General features: G+C 35.1%; 1 protein-coding gene across 4 annotated transcripts in view; it reads left to right on the forward strand.

Moving 5' to 3' along the window:
- Positions 1-11701: 11701 nt before the first annotated feature.
- The window catches only part of LOC123562001 (transient receptor potential cation channel subfamily M member 2-like), a 98817-nt gene continuing 90642 nt past the window's right edge, over positions 11702-19876 (forward strand). For all 4 annotated transcript variants that reach the window (XM_053531197.1, XM_053531203.1, XM_053531209.1 and 1 more), the window contains exons 1-3: positions 11702-11831; positions 15195-15341; positions 17236-17408. In XM_053531197.1, coding sequence (XP_053387172.1) covers positions 15212-15341; positions 17236-17408 — 303 coding nt within the window. In that variant the 5' untranslated portion in view covers positions 11702-11831; positions 15195-15211. The remainder of the gene's footprint in view (positions 11832-15194; positions 15342-17235; positions 17409-19876) is intronic.

Here is a 19876-nt window from a genome sequence, read left to right on the forward strand (position 1 = left end):
TTATCTAGAAAAAAGGGATAAAAAAAGTGACAGAGGGGGGGTGGATGTGGTAGGAAAAGGGAAAGGAGGTGAAAATTTTCAAAAAAAATTTGACTGGGACAAAAATACGATAAAAGGGCCTAAAATTTCCAACATCACCTGCTAAATTTAAACATTTGTTAAAATTTCATCCGGGTTTCTAAAACCTTTTATGCCCCGGAAAGTACCAAAAAAGTGGGCATTTTTTAAATTCGCCTCTCCGTTTGTGTGTGCTTCGGTTAAATTCTTGTCCGGGGCGTAATTTCATCATTCATAGGGGGTTTTTTAAAAATTAATTTGACAAAAATTTTAAACCCATATTGGGGTTTGGTCACGTTTTAGGGCCCCGTGTCTCCAGGCCCGACCCCGGACCAAAACCCAAACCCAAAACAAAATGTTCATCTAACCCCCAAAGTATCCCTTGGGGGGGCATATGTAAAAATTTAGTGACGGGTCTTTTTTACAAAAAACATGGGGCAAAAGTTTTTTTTAGTTTTTTAAAATATTTTTAATGATTTTTTTAAAACTAATGATGGGCCTTTAAACTCTAGCTTGCAAAAAAGTGTTACCCTTTTTGCACAGTCCACGGGCCAAAAAAATTATTCATAAAAGGGTTTTTTGGGACACTGGGGTCGCTTTACTGTTTGAGTAATGTGACAAAACTTTTGGCTTTTTATGCTTATTTTTGAGTCAAGTCCCACCCACTCTTGTTGGCTGATTGAAATCCAAAAAAAAACCCCCAGGTGCAAACTTCAGTGATGAGCTCCCAGTTTTAAAAATTTGACAAAATAATGTGTTGTTTTTCCGGGTTCCCCCATTCTTGCGGGATGCTTTTTTGGGAAGAAAACCATGAACACGGATGATACAACTGAACGGAGGGTTTACTTTTTAAAACATTCATATCTAGTTTTATTTTGTGACATTACAAATCATTTAAAATAACCCAAAAAGTCGCCAAAATAAAAAATTTTTGTTTTTTTAAAATTTTGTCAGGTTTTGTTGGGTGCATTTTTTACGTATTGTAAATTTTGTGATTGAGTTTAAATTTGTTTGGGTTTTGTTTATCTTCGGTCTAAAAAAGCAGGGATTTAAATTTGAGTTTTAAATTTTTTGGTTATAAAGGGAAAGGGAATTTAGTTTTATTGGGGGTTGTCATGTCATTTGTCTGGAAAAGGTGGGAAAAAAAGCCGGGGCTCGGAAAAACAAAATGAAAATTTTTTCATGAATTAATGGTCACCCGGGGAGTTAAAAATTTTTTTTTATTTTTTATGTTTCTTATTTTTAAAAATAAATAAAGATATCAAAAAAAATTTAGAATTCCAAATAGTGTCTTAAAAAAAAGTGTGTTAATGTTTTGGGGCCTCTTTAAATTTTGGGGAAAAAGCTCAAAAAAAAGCAAAATGGAAATACACTTTTTATTTAAACCCTATTATAGATTGTATGTTTTTTTACAACTTCAAGAAGTTAAATTAAAAAATTTCATTGTAAAAAAATTTCTATTTTTGAAAATCTTATCAAAAAATTTTGGGTTTTCCCTTTTTTCCAAACCCTTTTGAAAATTTATTTGAGGCCCAAATCTTTGAAATCAGTCTATCAGAAAATCAAACACACAACCCTATTTTTTTATTTGCAGAATTTCTAAGTAAATTCTGAAGTCTTAAAAAAAAACAGGGTTTCACAAAATCTTCAGTGTAAAAAAAATATGATGCCGATTTGCGAAAATACTGGGGAAACTTAAATTTTTTTGGATTTTTAAAATTTCCCCGGTCTTTTTTGTTTTTAAATTGCTTTTAGTTTCCCAAATTTTCAAACTTTTCCTTTGGGTTCTTTTTGAATTTTTTCTGAAGCTCAAGGGGGAAATTTTTGACTTTCCAAAGGGGAATTTCGGGTGCAAAGAGAAAAAATTTTTTGGGGATGGGAAAATTTTTCATTTTGTTTAATTTATGAAATTTATAAAAGTTGTCTTTAATTTTACCCCTTTTCAGTGGGCATTTATACAGTTCTTTTCTGGCAAAAATTTCAAAAAATTAATTTTTTTGGAAAGAGGTTAAAAGATGGGAGTCACACATTGTTTGCATTTCTTTTTTAACCAAATTATTAGATTGGGGTATGTCGTTGGTCGGGCGGGCAGGCGTGCGGCGTCAAACTGGTGTTTTGGTCAATAACTTTTGTTTCGGTAAAAATTTTGAAAAAAAATTGGTGTGTATGTAGTTTAATCATGACAAAGGCTGGGATTGATTTTGGGGGTTTTTGGGGTCAAGGTCACGTTACTTAAAAAAGAAAAAAAGGGGTTTCCCCGGTTTAATAACTTAACTTAGGAATGGCTATCTGATGAACTTGGGGTATAGAAAAATTAATTTAAAATTGTTTGCCCTTTTTATTGATTTTTGGGGGTTTGGGAAACAAAGGGCAAGGTCATTGGTTTCTAAAGGGGTTTGGGGGGTTTTGGGGTTTTGGGGGTTTGCGTTTTGGGTTTTGCCCTTTAAAATGGTGCGTGTTTATTCAGTTTTCCCTTTTTTTTCTTATGAAAAGTGTTGAAAAATGGTTTCGTGGCAAATTTCCGCGTTTCTTGTTAATATTTTATGGCTGCGCTTGAGTAAAAGTTACCATAAATCTGAAATCTTGTTTTTGGTTTTCATGATTGAGGGAAATTTTTGGGAAAGGTCCAAAAACTTTAAATTTACATTTCGTTTAATGTGTGGTTTTGAAAGTTTGGGAGATTTGTAATGTATTTAAAAATTTAATTCTGTTTAAAAAAAAAACAGTTTTATATTTTTACTGCATTTTTAGCTCGACCCTTTTTTTTTAAGAAAAAAAGTAGAGCTTTTTGCCCCTCGCTTCAGTGTCGGCGGGCAGCGTCCTTTTGGTTAAAATTTTTGTAAAGTCAAATTCCCCCCCCCCGTAAAATATCAAAGTATTTACTTGAAATTACAATAGTTATTTTACTGTTTTAAAATCTACCCAGGAGAAACAAATTTCCCCTAATCTGATTTGAATTTTGACAGTTATACCCCTTTTTAACATAGAATTTTTTTGGTTAAAGTTTTATAAAGTTTTTACTGGCAAAGCTCTTAATTCTGAGTCAAGCACTGAATAAAGTCGAGCGTGCTGTCTTACGGACAGCTCTTGTTTAAGATACCATTCCAGACATGTGCAATTGATTGTTATTTGACAAAATTATTTTTATTGAAATTTTCTTAGTTTAATTTATGTTGGTATTTTTAATCATTTTATTAGCAATAGTAAATTATATACTGTAAGTGTGCTGCTGGCGCTATATCAAGAATTGCAAAAAAGTCAGAAAATTAGGATTTTTATGAACCCCGAATGTTTAACTCTTATCAGGCTGGGGCCCGATTGATTCTTCCTTTGCCCACCAGTGAAAAATCATGATCAGCATGACATCGTACAGTCTGTCATGGTCTGCACTGTTTTTCCCTTTAGTCAGAAACTTTTTTGGGAAGCAAACCCCTTTTAAAAAGTTAAAGGTGCTGGCCCAAAATTTAAAAAATGGACAGTCTTATTTAGGGTTTTGCCCGGGGCCCGATGGGTGGTGTTTTAATTATAGAAATAGAAACGAAAGAAGTTTAAAAACACTGTCTTTTTTTCAACATTCAGTTTTCTTCCCCTGGGGTAACCGGGTTTTAAGGGTGTGGACCTTTGTTTGAGTTTGCTCTTTGTTTTGAGGGGAACGATAAGTCAGTTACTTTTCGCTAGGAGATAACCAACAGATTTTATACATATGATAAATTGTCTGTCAGATTTATTCATGTGCTTTATAAATTAATACCTAAAGTTGAAATTCTGTATCTCGAATTCCAAGAACGTTTTACTTTGAGATATTTTAAACCGAAATTCAACTTAATATGATATTTTGTGCATGTGTTTTCTTGGCGGGACTTGAAAATGTCTGAGATAGCTAGAATATTGAGATAAGTGATTTTGAAAATATTGAGTTTTTTCGTTTCTTTTCAGAGGGTAAAATGTCAGGTAGTTTTTAAAATGTTTAAAATGCTGTAAGCTTTTTGGGTTTTTCAATAAATTTGTTTTTTCAGGCTCGTTAAAAATTTACATCTAGTTCTGTAGTGCCTGAAAAAAAGCATCTTGTTTTAAAGTGCTGATAAAGTATTATCTTGTTGTATATTGCTTATAAATTGTAAATTTGTTGTATGGCAGTGAAAATGCTTTCGTCCTTGAAAAAAGTATTAATTTGTTGTTTTGTGATGATAAATTTTTAGCTAAATTTTATTACGGGGATTAAATTTTTTTAGTTTTGATTATTTATATTTTAGTTGTAAACTGTTAAAAAGTTGTCAATTTAGTTGAGATCTTTGATAAATCATCAAGTAATTGTACAATGGTGGTAAATGGTCAGCTATTTGTATGATGAATTGTCCATACCAGTAAACTGAATACCAGTTTTGAGAACAAACCATTCTTGGCAAAACCACATAGTAAAATCCACTAATTTTCACTTGAGCATGAAGTGCTCATGATGAGCTATTGTGATCACGCTGTGTACATTGTCCGTCGTGCACCTGTCTGTTTTAACAATTTTTTTTAAATACATCTCCCAAAACCCCTGGGTTTATTTGGCCTGAATGTTTCCTTGGGTACTACCAATGTTTTTTAAACGATCTGCTTCCCATTTGGGTAAAATAGAAAAATTTCAAAAACATCTCCTTAAACCCTGGTCGGGTTTTTAAATAATTTATACAAATGGGCCCTTATTTAAAAATTTTACCAAGATTGTTCAAATTATTCTAATTTTTCAAAAAAAAACATTTGGGGTCAAGGGGGTTTTATAAATTTTTCCCATTTTTTGTAAAAAAAAACTTTTAAAAAAAACCCTTTTTTGAAACTGCTGGCCCAAATTTTTAAAAAAATTTCACACCCTTGTGCGACCTTCTACCAAGATTGTTACGTCTGGAGTTTACTGTATTAATTAAACACAGTTCATTACATTACACTGCTGCTTATAATTATTGTTGTGTTATTGGAAATTTTAGAAACTCAATTCCTGTTTAAAAGCATATATCAGCATCATGTTTTACTTTATTCCTGTGTAACAGGATATTTTAAGAATATTTCTAAATGTTTTCTGTTTAACAGGATATTTCAGGACTATTTCCATTTCTTTTCTGTGAAACAGTATATTTAGTAAATGTTTTCTTTTTATTTCTGTCTAACAGGACATTTTTACTTCATATCTTTGTTGCTTATTCTTCTTGTTTCTTTGTAACAGGATATCTTGTTTTATTCAGCTTATTCTTGTCATAGTTAGCTGAAAAGGTTAGAATATGTTTGTATAAATAGTTATGTTAGTGTACATTATCTAGTAAATAAAACTTTCCTGCACTATAAGTTATTTGGTTCTTTGTCACCGGAGAGACACTAGACAAGATCATTGTAATATAAACCACTTGTTTTATTCTTGGCCTTAGTATTATTGCAAGTTTCAGATTGATGAAAGTATATTTAACAGTGGATAAAGTTATAAATGTTCCACTTTTCAAATTATTATACCCCCACTAAACGAAGTTTAGGGGGTATATAGGAGTGAGCTTGGTGGTCGGTCGGTCCGTTGGTTTTCATGGTTTCTGGATGATAACTCTTGAAAGGCTTGACTGATTTAAACAGTTTATGGTACACAGGTGTAACATCATAAAATACAAGTCAAGTTCGACTTTGAGGTCAGTAGGTCAAAGGTCAAGATCACAGTGACTTGGAACAGTTAAACGGTTTCCGGATGATAACTTTAGAATGCTTGGGTCTAGGATCATAAATTTTTGTTACACCTTTCGACTTTGAGGCTAGTAGGTCAAAGTTCAAGGTCACAATAATACAGAACAGTTAAACAGTTTCTGGATGATAACTTGAAAATGCTTGGGCCTAGGATCATGAAAATTGATATGGAGGTTGGTTAGCACCAACAGATGACCCCTATTGATTTTGAGGTCAGTAGGTCAAAGTCAAGGTCACAGCGACTCGAAGATTTAAACTGTTTCCGGACAATAACTTCAGAACGCTTGGGACTAGGTTCACAAAACTTAATAGGGAGGTTGGTCATGACCAGCAGATGACCTTTAATGATTTTGAGTATCAAAGGGCAAAGGTCAGAGTGACCTGGAACATTTAAACCTTTTTTGGACAATAGCTTGAGAACGCTTGGGCCGAGGATCTTGAAACTTCATAGGGAGGTTGATCATGACCAGCAGATGACCTCTATTGATTTTGAGGTCAGTAGGTCAAAGGTCAAGTAAGTTCAGTTTTGATATTGGCTTAGTTCTGTGACAAGGCCATATTGTGGGGGTATAATTCCTCACTCCTGTGACAACTCGTAGTTTTGATTTGTTTTAAAACATGTCCGCCATGGGGAGTTGTCACTTTTTCCCTATATGTATATATTGGAAACTTTAAAAACGTTCTGTCAGAAACAGCAAGCCCAATTTTAAAACAATTTTACACAAATGTTTCTTGGGTGACCTGTCACGAAGATTTTACAAATGATTCTGTTTCATCAAAAGAACGGCTGCTAGGGTTTGTGGTCACTTCTCTCTATATGTATGTAGTGGAAAAATTTTCTTTTTTGATATGTAGTGGAAAAAACTTGTTGTTAGTTCATCTGATTTTTAGCTCGACTATACGAAGTATAAGGAGAGCTATCCTACTCGCCCCGGCGTCGGCGTCTTTCCGCGTCCCCACCTTGGTTAAAGTTTTGGTGCACTTTCTCTTTTTTCGACTTATCTCTGTAATTACATGATGGATTTGATTCAAACTTGAAATACTTATTCCTCATCATCATCCAAATCATTTGACATAAGGGCCATAACTCTGGCACCAATATTTCATGAATTATCCCCCCTTTTTTACTTAAGATTTTCAGGGTTTAAAATTTTGATTGCACTTTCACTCTTCTTTGTTATTACTGAATGGATTTGATTCAAACTTAAAGTAGTTGTTCAACTTCATCACCCCCATCATATGACACAAGGTGCATAAACTCTGGCACCATTTTTTCATGAATTTTCCCCCTTTTTACTTAGAATTTCAGGTTAAAGTTTTTTGGTGCACTTTCACTCTATTTTCTGTTATTACTGAATGGATCTGATTCAAACTTAAACAATTTTACAATATCATTACCCTTATCATATGACACAAGGTGCATAACTCTGGGGCCAATTTTTCATGAATTATTTCCCCTTTTTACTTAGATTTTAGGTTAAAGTTTTGGTGCACTTTCGCTCTACCCCTGTTATTAAAATGAATGGATTGATTCAAAATTAAAAAAAGTTGTTCAGCATCATCACCCACATCATATGACACAAGATGCATAACTCTGGCCCCATTTTTACATGAATTATTTCCCTTTTTACCTAGAATTTCAGGTTAAATTTTTATGCACTTTCACTCTATCTTTATTATTACTGAATGGATCTGATTCAAACTTAAACAATTGTTCACATCATTACCCTTTCATTTGACACAAGGTACATAACTCTGGGACCCAAATTTTTTAGAAAATTATTTCCCCTTTTTTACTTAAAATTTTAGTGTTAAGTTTTTAATGCACTTTCACTTTGTCCCTGTTATTACTGAATTGATTTGATTCAGACTTAAAATAGTTGTTCAACATCAACACCCACACCATATGACACAAGATGCATAACTCTGGCACCAATTTTTCATTAATTATTCCCCCTTTTTACTTAGAATTTTAGGTTAAAGTTTTGATGCACTTTCACTCAGTCTCGATCTGTTATTACTGAATGGATTTGATTCAAACTTAAAATAGTTGTTCAACATCATCACCCACACCATATGACACAAGGTGCATAACTCTGGCACCAGTATTTAATGAATTATGCCCCTTTTTGCATAGGATATACTTATATAGTGTTTTGATGCATTTTATCTTTACCTCTCTTATTACTTTAAGTTGATATTTTTGACATAGACTCAGGCTTTTGTGCAATATCTTTGGCCACAATTGGAGTCATTAAACACTCCAGTGACAGCTCTAGTTTTCTCAGATGTGCACAGTTTCACTATTCAGCATCGAAATAGTCGAGCGCGCTGTCTCCTGTGACAGCTCTTGTTTAAAAAAGGAATGATGAGTTATTGTCATCACTTGGTTGGCATTGGCGTTGGCATTGCCTGGTTAAGTTTTATGTTTAGTTCAGCTTTTCTCCTAAACTATCAAAGTTGTTGCTATAAAACTTGCAACACTTGTTCACTATCAATAGCTGACTCTGTACAGCAAGAAACATAACTCCATTCTGCTTTTTGTAAGAATTATGGCCCCTTTTGGACTTAGAAAATCAGATTTCTTGGTTAAGTTTTGTGTTTATTTCAGCTTTTCTCCTAAACTATCAAAGCTTTTGCTTAAAACTTGCAACTCTTGTTCACTATCAAAAGCTGACTCTGAACAGCAAGAAATATAACTCCATCCTGCTTTTTGCAAAAATTTTGGCCCCTTTTGGACTTAGAAAATATCAGATTTGTTGGTTAAGTTTTGCGTTTGGGTCAACTTTTCTGCTTAACGGTCAAAGCTGTTGCCTTAAAACTTGGAGCAGTTATTTGCCATAAAATGCTGACTCTGCACAGCAAGTACCGAAACTCTACATTGCTTTTTGAAAGAATTATGGCCCCTTTTGGACTTAAAAAATCATTGGTAGGACAATATTTCTATTATACAGAGACAAAAAAAATCAGATGAGCGTCTGCACCCGCAAGGCGGTGCTCATGTTTTATATTGTCATATCACATCATTCCCCCAACTTCTTACTCCACCTCGCCTCTCCAACACACACATTACCTGCCCATATTTATTTAGTAGAAACTTTAAAAATACTCTTGTCAGAAAACACTGGTACTATTTCAATATCATTTCACAGACATTTTCCTTGCATAACCATCTACCAAAATTTTTCATGCAAGCAGCGTAACTCAGATGTGCAATCTACCCCTTTTTTGACTTTATATTCATTCAATTGACAAGACGGTTGAATAGTCAAGCATTGCTGTCCTCCGTCAGCTTTTGTTTCAGTTCACTTCCTTGTTTCTAAGAATCTCTCCCCCATCTCCAGTCTTCTTCTGCACCAGTTTGAAGGAACAGTGGTGGGACCCCTACCCTTTCTAGTCTACATAAATGGCTTACGATCACAATATTAAGCCGATTCTAAAGTTAGCCTTGCATGTTACAGAGCATTATCAACTGTAAGGAAGACTTGGAACAGTTTTAAGCAAATACAGATGACCTACAGCGATGGGAAAATAAGTGGCAATATCACCCTGATAAGTGTGAGGTATTGAGAATAAACAACAAGAGGCACAATGCAATACAAACTTTATTTAATATCAGTTCGTAATATAAACAGAGAACATTGGCTATGTACAACTATTTACTTACATTTGATAATTAAATATTTTCTTTTTAAGTTTAACGTCACACTGACAAAGTTAAGTCCTATGGCGACTTGTCAGCTTTTGATGGTGGAGGAAGACCCCTGGTGCCCCTCCATGCATTATTTCATAATGGCACCTGGGTAGAACCACAGATCTTCTGTAAACCAGCTGGATGGCTCTCTCACATGAAGAATTCAATGCCCCTAGTGAGGCTTGAACCCACATTGGTTGAGGGTAAATGATTTGAAGTCAGCAACCTAAAGCACTCCACACAGTGGCTACAATTAAACATGAGGTATTCCACGTACAATCACAGCATTGGAATAGAGATAGAAAATAAAGACAAAGCAAATATTAAAGACCGGTAAGAATTGCAGTTACCTTGGCCAGATACTTAAATACTTTTCTATTAGGATGAACATAAGACATGAGAGGAAGAAAAAACAACACAATTTTGTATACCAGAAGTAATGAAAAAAGGTAGATCCTTGGAAGGGGTGGGGGTAGTGGTGCAGCCAGCATGTGACCCCTAAAATCCAGCAAGCATACAATTTTGATAGCCTAAATTTGAGATATCAGTTATTTAAGACAAAATTTTAGGGTTACTTAAATTGCAAAAGTTTATATCAGTAGTTATTAACGCCTAAGTGCTTGGAATGGACAAATTAAAAGCTATCAGTTTGGTCAATGACTGTTTGTCCAATATTGCTGTTGTTGATTGTTAACAAAGTTTATCCAATATTCATGCTCAAACTATGTCAGAATACTGTGAAATCATTTAATTTTGTGGGTATAAAATTTCCTGATTTTTGCAAATATGATTACTTCCTTTTGACATGAATTTGTGGATTTTAAACATTAAAGATACACTGAGGCAAACATGAAAATTAATTCCCCACAAGAATTAATAATTTCACAGTCCTTGCCAAAATTTTTCTTAGAGTCATACCACATACACCCACTGAACCCCCCCCCCCCCCCACCCCCACTCCACTCACACACATACATACACCCACTGAAACTCTGCACACCATTTAACAAAAATTCTTGATCTGCTCCTGCTTAAGAAATGTTAAAAAAAAACAACAGCTGTTGTCAACTATTATGAGCATGAATCTCCAAGGCACCCCAATCCATGACCTTCCATCACATGTACATAGTTTTCCTCAGTATGTAACTCTGACCAAGAGGATATATACACACTATTTTGAAAAAGAAGGATAGGAAGAAGGTAAAGACAAAAGATAACATGCATCCTTATCAAGGTCGCAGACTACCACAAACTAGCATTCACTTGGAACTTTTCCTCCTCCTAGCTTAGGACCTGCATTATTTTCATCAGTTTAGTAGTAGATATTTTTATTTTTTCATGAGTAGTATCTCATGTTTTCCAAATTAAGTGTTTCTACTTTAAATGAAATGTTGAATGATTTTATTTAGTGATCTTATACCTAATAGACAAATACTGGTTGCCGACCCAGATTCGGACAATTTTACAACCTTTTCATCTGTCATATTTTCATTCTTAATTCAAAATCCATGAAATGATACTTGAATCAAGTTCAGTTCTTCGGTGTCGCTAAACACAAATTTGTTTGTATATAGAAATAAACTGAACACGTCACTGAGGCCCGAAAGAGGGTACGTAAATTTAACGTTTTCAGCGTGTTGCAGGACCCAGAAATCGGACAGTAGGAAAATACTAATTTTCATCACTTCTGTCTGGCAGAATCACGTAGTCGGTTTTAATGATGAAAAGACATTTTTAGTATTGTTTACCTTGTTTACATTCAACTGTAGATGTTTGATGCTGTTGAGAGTTTAAAAATCCATCTGGCCTACATACGACACAAAAATTTTAGGTAAAACAATTTGGTCTAAATGCATTTAACTCGTGGTATTAATGGGAAAACATTGACATTTGTTTTATAACATGCAATTTTCTCGTCTTCATTTATCAGATTGTAGATGAGTTCCCCTTGAATAATGTTGTGGCGTCAAAAAATGTATGCGCATGCGCACTGAAAGCACATGCAGCTTCCCCCAGCGAGAGCTGTCACAACATTTCGTGAAAAAAAAAATAAATATTCCATTTTTGAAGGTTTAACTTACTAATTTGCAATTATTGCAGATGTTGCACATAATGCAAACGTCTATGTACTTGTCAAGAAATGATAAAAAATTGCGCCAAAATAAGCGTTTACGCGACTGTTCGATTTTCTGGGTCGTCCGAAATTCTGGGTCGCCAACCAGTAGTGTTGATTTAAGTCTTTTGAAGCAATAAGGGAGTTAATTTGATAGTACCGACTTAAGGCTTTTGAAGCAGTAAGGGAGTTAATTTGATATTTTCGATGCTGTAAGCGGTTAGCATAATTGGATACCAGCGAATTGGAAATCAAACAATGGTAAACAATTACATTTTAAGTGTTGTATTCACATTTAAACCACAAAAGCTGATTTAGGTATAAATATTGTTAAGAATTTCATCATTTGTTACAGTTAAGACTTAAACTAAAGCTGACACTTCGCTTCTGGTTGTGTATGCATATTTTTGTGACAAGACCACAGCCTGTGGCACAGGCACTTGGGGTCTGGAACATAGACATTTGGCGCATTTGCTTGGTCAGTAATGATACCATATCTTATAAAAACATTCATAGACAGTCCAGGACCAAAAAATAAATCCAGCGCCCATTTACTATATATAGATTGATTGAAGGTAAACAACTCCAGCAACTCAGCAGTGCTGCATTTCATGGGTGGACAGATTAGCTCAGTGGTTTGTACACTGGCTTTCCAATCCAGAGGTCTGGGGTCCGATCCCTGATAGATGCCTCAGGAATTTTCAGAAATGCTTTTCAGTGTTTCCCACCTGGAAGTGTCTAGGGATATGGATCCGTACCTAGCTCTAGGATTTGATTCTAGAGGTACGGATCCGTACCTCTAGACAAGCCTACTAGAGGTTTTCTAGGGGTACGGACCTCCTTTCTCTAGAGATTTAAAGTTATTTACATCTTAAATGTTTTTGAAAATGAAATAACAAATAAGGCTTAACCAGTGTTCACTTAAGGTAGTAGATGTGTAATAGAGTACCTCCTTTTTGAAGAGTATTCAATTCCTACCATAAACCCACATTTACTGCAATTCTCAGGGGGGCGTAGGTTCAAGCCCTACTGGGACCAAATTTTTTTCCCCCTTATTTTCGATTTTTTCTAGTAAGTTTTTACTTCTTTCAAGACTTATGATAGATTTATTGTACAAAAATGAAAAAAAAAACATTTGCTAAGCGATTTCTTGCTGTTCAAAGTGAATTTACTACTTAAACAGAAGGGGTAGAGTTACACATCTGTAAAAATATTGAGTTACATGTGGTAAAAGTTCTCTATTTTGCTTCCATTCTTTAGATTACATATTGTGGAAGAAATTTAGGTAGGTTTTACATCTGTCCCAAGGTAATTTTTGAATGAAGTAAGCAAAATTCAAAACAGAAACAAGGATTCGACCTTATTTTTTCAGCGTTGAAATAAGAATTCTGTATCATTAAATCCGTTTACTTGAGGAACACTATATAAAATGATATCCACATTTTTATTTTGTGTTTAATAATTGTTTAACAATAGTTTGATGATTCTTTTATTAAAATTAATGGTAAAATGAGTTCTCTGCAAACATTTTATATAGCGGCCATCACTTTGAAATTTTTCTCTTCTTGAGCTAGAGGAGATACCACAAGTTATACAAAATTTAGAAAAAACGGCATGGTAAAAGTTGTTTAAAATTTGCAATACAGTGCAAAACACGGTCATCTTTAAGAATATACCAAGCAAATGCCATTTTGTAAACATTGCTATTACACCTCTACTACCTTAAAACTTGGATCTAAATGGTTTACAGATACCAGCGTTCATCCGATTGTTTACCTTTTCGCCTTCTTTCAAAACCTGAATAACCGAGGAGCTCCAAATGAATACACTGCAGGGACTACCTTAGCCTGGAAAATTAGGGAGAAGTGACTTCTCCCTCCTGTGGAAATAGGGAGAAGTTTTAAAATTTTGGGTGAAGCTCAGCAAACGTGAGACAGGACATTGCTTACATGCATTAAATAACAATAATAATGTTTATTCAGTTCCATTTGTAGTATTATCTTTTTATGACATAGATAAAAATGGTGCAATGTTTCAACAATACAGTACATATTTGCACTGTTTTACTGCAAAATGTTTGACAACTTGACACAAAAAGTCTTTCCTCATATAACCAGTACTTAATATTTCTTGGATTTCTTCCTTCCTAGAGCAGCTTTTTCTCGCATGTGAGCATTTTGAGTTTAAAATTTTTATATGTTGTTCCTTCAATTTGACAAACTACAGAGTTTAAAAAACTCTCAAATTTACAGTGAAATGTTATTTATATTGATCAGTAGATAAAAGACTTAAAAAGGGGCTAAATCAGCGAAAGTTCCCCAATTAATGATGCTACTTATCATTAAAAACTGCATTGAAAGTCAGTTTTTTTAAGGAATTTTGGAAATATGCATATGACATCGGGTGTAATTAGACCCGTGAACGGACATTCTAAACTTATTTTTGCTTTCGAAATTCATCAAAATTTGTGAAGTTTCTTGTTGAAATTACGATATGATCACTAAACAATGGTCTAATTTAAAGTTAGCATGAAAAAATCTTGCAGGGCACTTTCCACATGCTCGATAATCAGCTGCTTATGATAATTTAATAATTGGCGCCTTTTTTGACAGTACACAGGATTCGCTTTATCAATTAATTTCAACACTTCATTGATTCTTGTTACCTATGTGCACTCGCCGTGACGTAACTTGCTGATAAAAAAATCAGCGAGGCATGTCTACAGGAGAAAGGGCGGGATTTAGCAGAGATCAAAGGCAGAAAGGCAGGAGGGCATGACCGCGAGTGTTTATTTTGAATACACGTGTCTATCGTGGAAATAGTTTTACCAAAGGAAATTAATGATAAGAGAAAGGATTATCAAAGGAAAATGCCCCCGGGTCCCGAAGGACGCACAGGCAAGTATTCTGCCGGGTCCTTTGGGCGTCTTTTGAAAATCTCCCGGGTCCGGTCCCGGGTCAAATGGAACCCCTGGGTCCGTATCCCTAGAAAAGCCCATAACAGTCTTGTCTAGAGGTACGGATCCATACCTCTAGAATCAGATTCTATAGAGGTGTACTGGTCAGAAACCCAGGCAGTCCTTGCTTGTATACAAAAGGCGGAAGTTATCTGAACAATACATGGTGGCCTTGTTTCACACTCTATAATTTTGCAACCGAGTCATTGCTAATTTCTGAGAAATAAGTTTTTTAAAATTGAAAAATAAACCGACAAAAAATTGACAACAGCGTTTCAAAGAAACGACCGTGGCTATGCTAATGCCCCAACTAAACAACCGTTTAGAAGCTTCTACAAATAAAACAAAACCACTGGATTAAGAGCCTTCAACACCCTCTTATTCATTTACTTTTAATCATTAATTAGTCTGATAATTAGTCTGATAAACTGTATACTGCAAAACCTTCTCCATGACAGTGGGGTCCTCCATGGCCAAGAGGTTAAGGTTGCAGATCGGTGGTTCCAGATGCCTGCCCGTAATGAAATAATTTCTTAAAGGGCACCTGTGGTCTTCCTCCATCATCAGAGCTGGAAAGTTGCCATAAGACCTATAATGTTAAACCCAGCAAAAAGAAATTCTCCATGACAGTTTGTAATACTTGTTTTCTGTTTTATATTTTGTTACAGATGTGTGATATATTAAGATGAGTAATCATGGTCCATACCAGAGAGAAGAAAGTGTTGCATCTGAAAGGACCCTTGATAATCTAGAGACAATACCCAGCAACTTACCTTCACCTGAATATTCACCAACAAACTTGAGAAATAAAACTGGTAGGTCGCAATATTTTACTGTATACGCGAATATAATCCTCATATACAGTCGAATACCGTTACCTCGATATTCAAGGGACTGTAAAAATTGCATCGACGTATCCGAAGTTCGACGTAACGATATCGACTATCTGGAACTTCTTTGTACTTGTGTTGGATGACTATATTGTCATTATATCCAATGCTTTTTTTCAGAGGGTTTGAAAGGGGGAAGAAAATATATAAAACGTTCATACGATTTTAATTTCATTTACAAGTAAAACATCTTAATTAAATACATACATACAACTTTTTAATTTTTCAAAATATACATTTAAACAGTAGCATTTTTATTCCTTCCCTAAACAAGTCTGAATGCAGCGGTAACGTTCCTAGTTGAGTAGTCATTTTGACTGTGCTTCAATAACAAAAAAAAAAAACAGTTAAATATGCATATTGTTACTCAGTCCTAAATGGCAGATTTTTTCTTTCCGTCAGACAGAAAATATTTCACCCAAATTAGTTGTTATATTTGAAACAGCTTTACTGCTTGCACGGTGTTTTATAATACTAATTATTGGGTATTAAATGCAAACTTCCTGACATTTAAATTGGATAAAAGATTAAATAACAAACAAACAAAAAACACACAAACTAACTTGAATATGATTAATACATCGCCGGACAACAATAGGTTGATTTTCACACCTTACAATTAACATGGATATTTTTTGACAAGCTGTGATATCGACAAAACCAGGTGTAAAAACAGTACAGGTAAGTTGACGGGACTGAAAAATCTCATCGAGCTAAACAAAATATCGAGCTAATCATATCAAGGTAATGAGAAATAATTACATTAAGATAAATAGGGAAAAATCGGGACCGACACAAACACATCGTGCTAACCGGAGTATCGAGCTAACCGATATCGAGGTAACGATATTCAACTGTATATTTAGTCTTACAGGTTTTAGACTGAAGTTGTAAGATCTAGTTTTTTAAAGCTTTTTTTGTGATATCTGAATAGTATTTTAGATACGATAATCAGCTGCCATTTTTAGGCTCTTAGATATATTTAAGAAATGAAATATATATATTTTTTTTCATGCAAATTGAACGACAGAATAGGGTCAGCAAATCCATGAATTGCACTAGCAATTCATGTTGAGTTTGCCTATCCTATTCTGTCAGTCATTTCGCGTGAAAACCAAAAGAAAGTTTCGTTTCTTATATTTATATTCTGTTTTCTTTCCATTTGTTAACAAGATTACATTATAAATTACACACATTTTGTTGCACTTAACATTAAAGTCAGCTTCCCAGCAATTCTGTTCACCAGATGGAACAACTGCGCTGTCATCTAAGGAATGTTCTCCCTGACTTTATGCGCATGTCGTCAAAATAGTGGTCTGTTATCACTAAGCAGCGTTGATGTAACGTTTGTGCCTTTCCTTTTCCTGTTCATACGAAATGAACGTCATTCATAATTCTCAGTGGAAAAGAATAGGGCGAATGTAAATATATATGTTTTTAAAACCTACAAGACTATCCTTTGGATGCATAGAAAACCACCACGCAGGATAATAACATAATGGTGAAATATCTGTTTATGAGAGTTGATGTAAGTGTGCAACAACCATCACCTGCTCCCCCCCTCCCTCTCAGCAGTAGTTAAGTAGAATTCTATAAATACAGAAATGTTGAATGGACTCCATGATCCCAGAGGACCAGAAAATATAACAACACTGACTCCAAGTATGGGGTTTCAACTCTTTTTGGCTACCTTATAGAACTTGCAGACTTGCTGTTGAAAAAAAACCCATTGTGGTATTCTTGTCTTGGTCATTACAAAATATTTGCACATAATGCGTACTTCATGTGCACTTCTTATTTCAATATTTTGTTTGTACAGGTCAGATGTCAAGAAATATAGGCCCTGAGTTCAGGGCAGGAGCTTCAAGACCCCCACACCATGGCAGAGTGAGTCCAATCCCCTTGGAACAATACAACTATGATGATAGAGAGAGGGAAACCAGTAGAGGGCTAGGAACCAGAGTGTCCTGGCAATCGCCAAATGTTGCTGAGGTCAGTTTAACAACATAGGTCAACATATTTTTATTAGCTCGACTATTCGAAGAATAGTCTAGCTATTCTACTCACCCTGGCGTCGGCGTCACACCTTGGTTAAGTTTTTGCATGCAAGTACATACAGCCATCAATTAAAGGCATATAGCTTTGAACCTTATTTTTTCTTTTTCTAGGTCAATTACCAACCTCTCTGGGTCAAGTCCCATAACTCTGACATGTATTTTGAGCAAATTATGCCCCCTTTTGGACTTAGAAAATTTTGGTTAAAGTTTTACATGCAAGTTACTATCTCCAAAACTAATGCAGATATTGATTTGAAACTTCACATGTGTCTTCGGGGTTATAAAACTAGTTGATAGCAGCAAGTCCCATAACTCTGACTTTCATTTTGGCCAAATTATGCCCCCTTTTGGACTTAGAAAATTCTGGTTAAAGTTTTGCGTGCAAGTACATACAGCTATTTCTAAAAGGCATATAGATTTGAAACTTATTTTTTCTTTTTCTAGATCATTTACCAACCTCACTGGGTCAAGACCCATAAGTCTGACATGTATTTTGAGCAAATTATGCCCCCTTTTAGACTTAGAAAATTTTGGTTAAAGTTTTACATGCAAGTTTTTATCTCCAAAACTAATGCAGATATTGATTTGAAACTTCACATGTGTCTTCGGGGTTATAAAACTAGTTGATAGCACAAGTCCCATAACTCTGACCTTCATTTTGGCCAAATTATGTCCCCTTTTGGACTTAGCAAATTCTGGTTAAAGTTTTGTATTTTCTTTCAAAATAGGAACCATCTGAAGTAGTTTCATGTAAATAGTCAACTGTTTTAAATGTGCTCTTAAACTTTTCAATGGCTGTTGTAACAAAATTTATGCCAGTGTGAACCCAGCTTGTAAAAAACAGTCATTTAGATATGTGCGTAAACTTTTAAAGCAGAGTTTACAGTATCATTTATTTATTCAGTATTTATTCAGTCAAGAGGTTTCATTCATTGATTTATTGTTGTTCATGCCAATAAAGATTTTTTATGGCTAGTACACTACCCTTAGAAACTCCTGTCATATGGTGGTATGTTTAGGACACACACTTATGCCTTTTTGCATTAAATTATCTGGTAATAAGATGATGTACGCTCAAGATAATGTCGTGCAGTGGAAATAAGATGTAGTGTGCTTGAGAAAGATGTTGTGTGCTTGAGAAAAGATGTTGTGTGATCACAGAGAATCACGTTATCCTGTACATCCCTGTCCTGTCCTATCCTATCCTGATTTAATTTTCTTGAATATAATTTGAACCCATATGATAAGACAAGTTCACATACCATGTCTCATAACTGACTTATTTTAACAAAATGTTTCTCCTTTTTAGCTCACCTGAGCACAAAGTGCTCAGGGTGAGGTATTGTGATCGCTCACCGTCCGGCGTCCGTCCGTCCGTCCGTCCGTCCGTCCGTCTGTCCGTCCGTCCGTCGTCCGTCCACACTTTCCTTTAAACAACATCTCCTCCTAAACCAACAGGCCAATTTTGATGAAACTTCACAGGGATGTTCCTTGGATGGCCCCCTTTCAAAATTGTTCAAAGAATTGAATTCTATGCAGAACACTGGTTGCCATGGCAACCGAAAGGAAAAACTTTAAAAATCTTCTTCTCAAAAACCAGAAGACCTAGAGCTTAGATATTTGGTGTGAAGCATTGCCTAGTGGACCTCTACGAAGTTTGTTCAAATCATGACCCCGGGGTCAAAATTGACCCCGCCCCAGGGGTCACTTGATTTTACATAAGAAAATCTTAAAAAATCTTCTTCTCAAAAACCAGAAGCCTTAGAGCTTAGATATTTGACATGTAGCATTGCCTAGTGGACCTCTACTAAAATTGTTCAAATCATGACCCCGGGGTCAAAATTGACTCTGCCCCAGGGGGCACTTGATTTTACATAGGAAAATCTTCAAAAAATTTCTAAAAATAAACCAGAAGGCCTAAAGCTTAGATATTTCACATGTAGCATTGCCTAGTGGACCTCTACAAAATTTGTTCAAATCATGGCCCCCGGGGTCAAAATTGACCCCGCCCCAGGGGTCACTTGATTTTACATAAGAAAATATTTAAAAAATCTTCTTCTCAAAAACCAGAAGCCCTAGAGCTTAGATATTTGACATGTAGCATTGCCTAGTTGACCTCTACTAAAGTTGTTCAAATTATGACCCGGGGGTCAAAATTGACCCCGCCCTAGGGGTCACTTGACTTTACAACGGAAAATCTTCAAAAGTTTTCTAAAAACAAACCAGAAGGCCTAGAGCTTAGATATTTCACATGTAGCATTACCTAGTGGACCTCTACAAAATTTGTTCATATCATGACCCCCTGGGTCAAAATTGACCCCGCCCCAGAGGTCACTTGATTTTACATAGGAAAATCTTCAAAAATTTTCTAAAAATAAACTAGAAGGCGTAGAGACTAGATAT

The sequence above is a fragment of the Mercenaria mercenaria genome, chromosome 2 (assembly GCF_021730395.1).
Source record: "Mercenaria mercenaria strain notata chromosome 2, MADL_Memer_1, whole genome shotgun sequence".
NCBI classification, from domain to species: domain Eukaryota; kingdom Metazoa; phylum Mollusca; class Bivalvia; order Venerida; family Veneridae; genus Mercenaria; species Mercenaria mercenaria.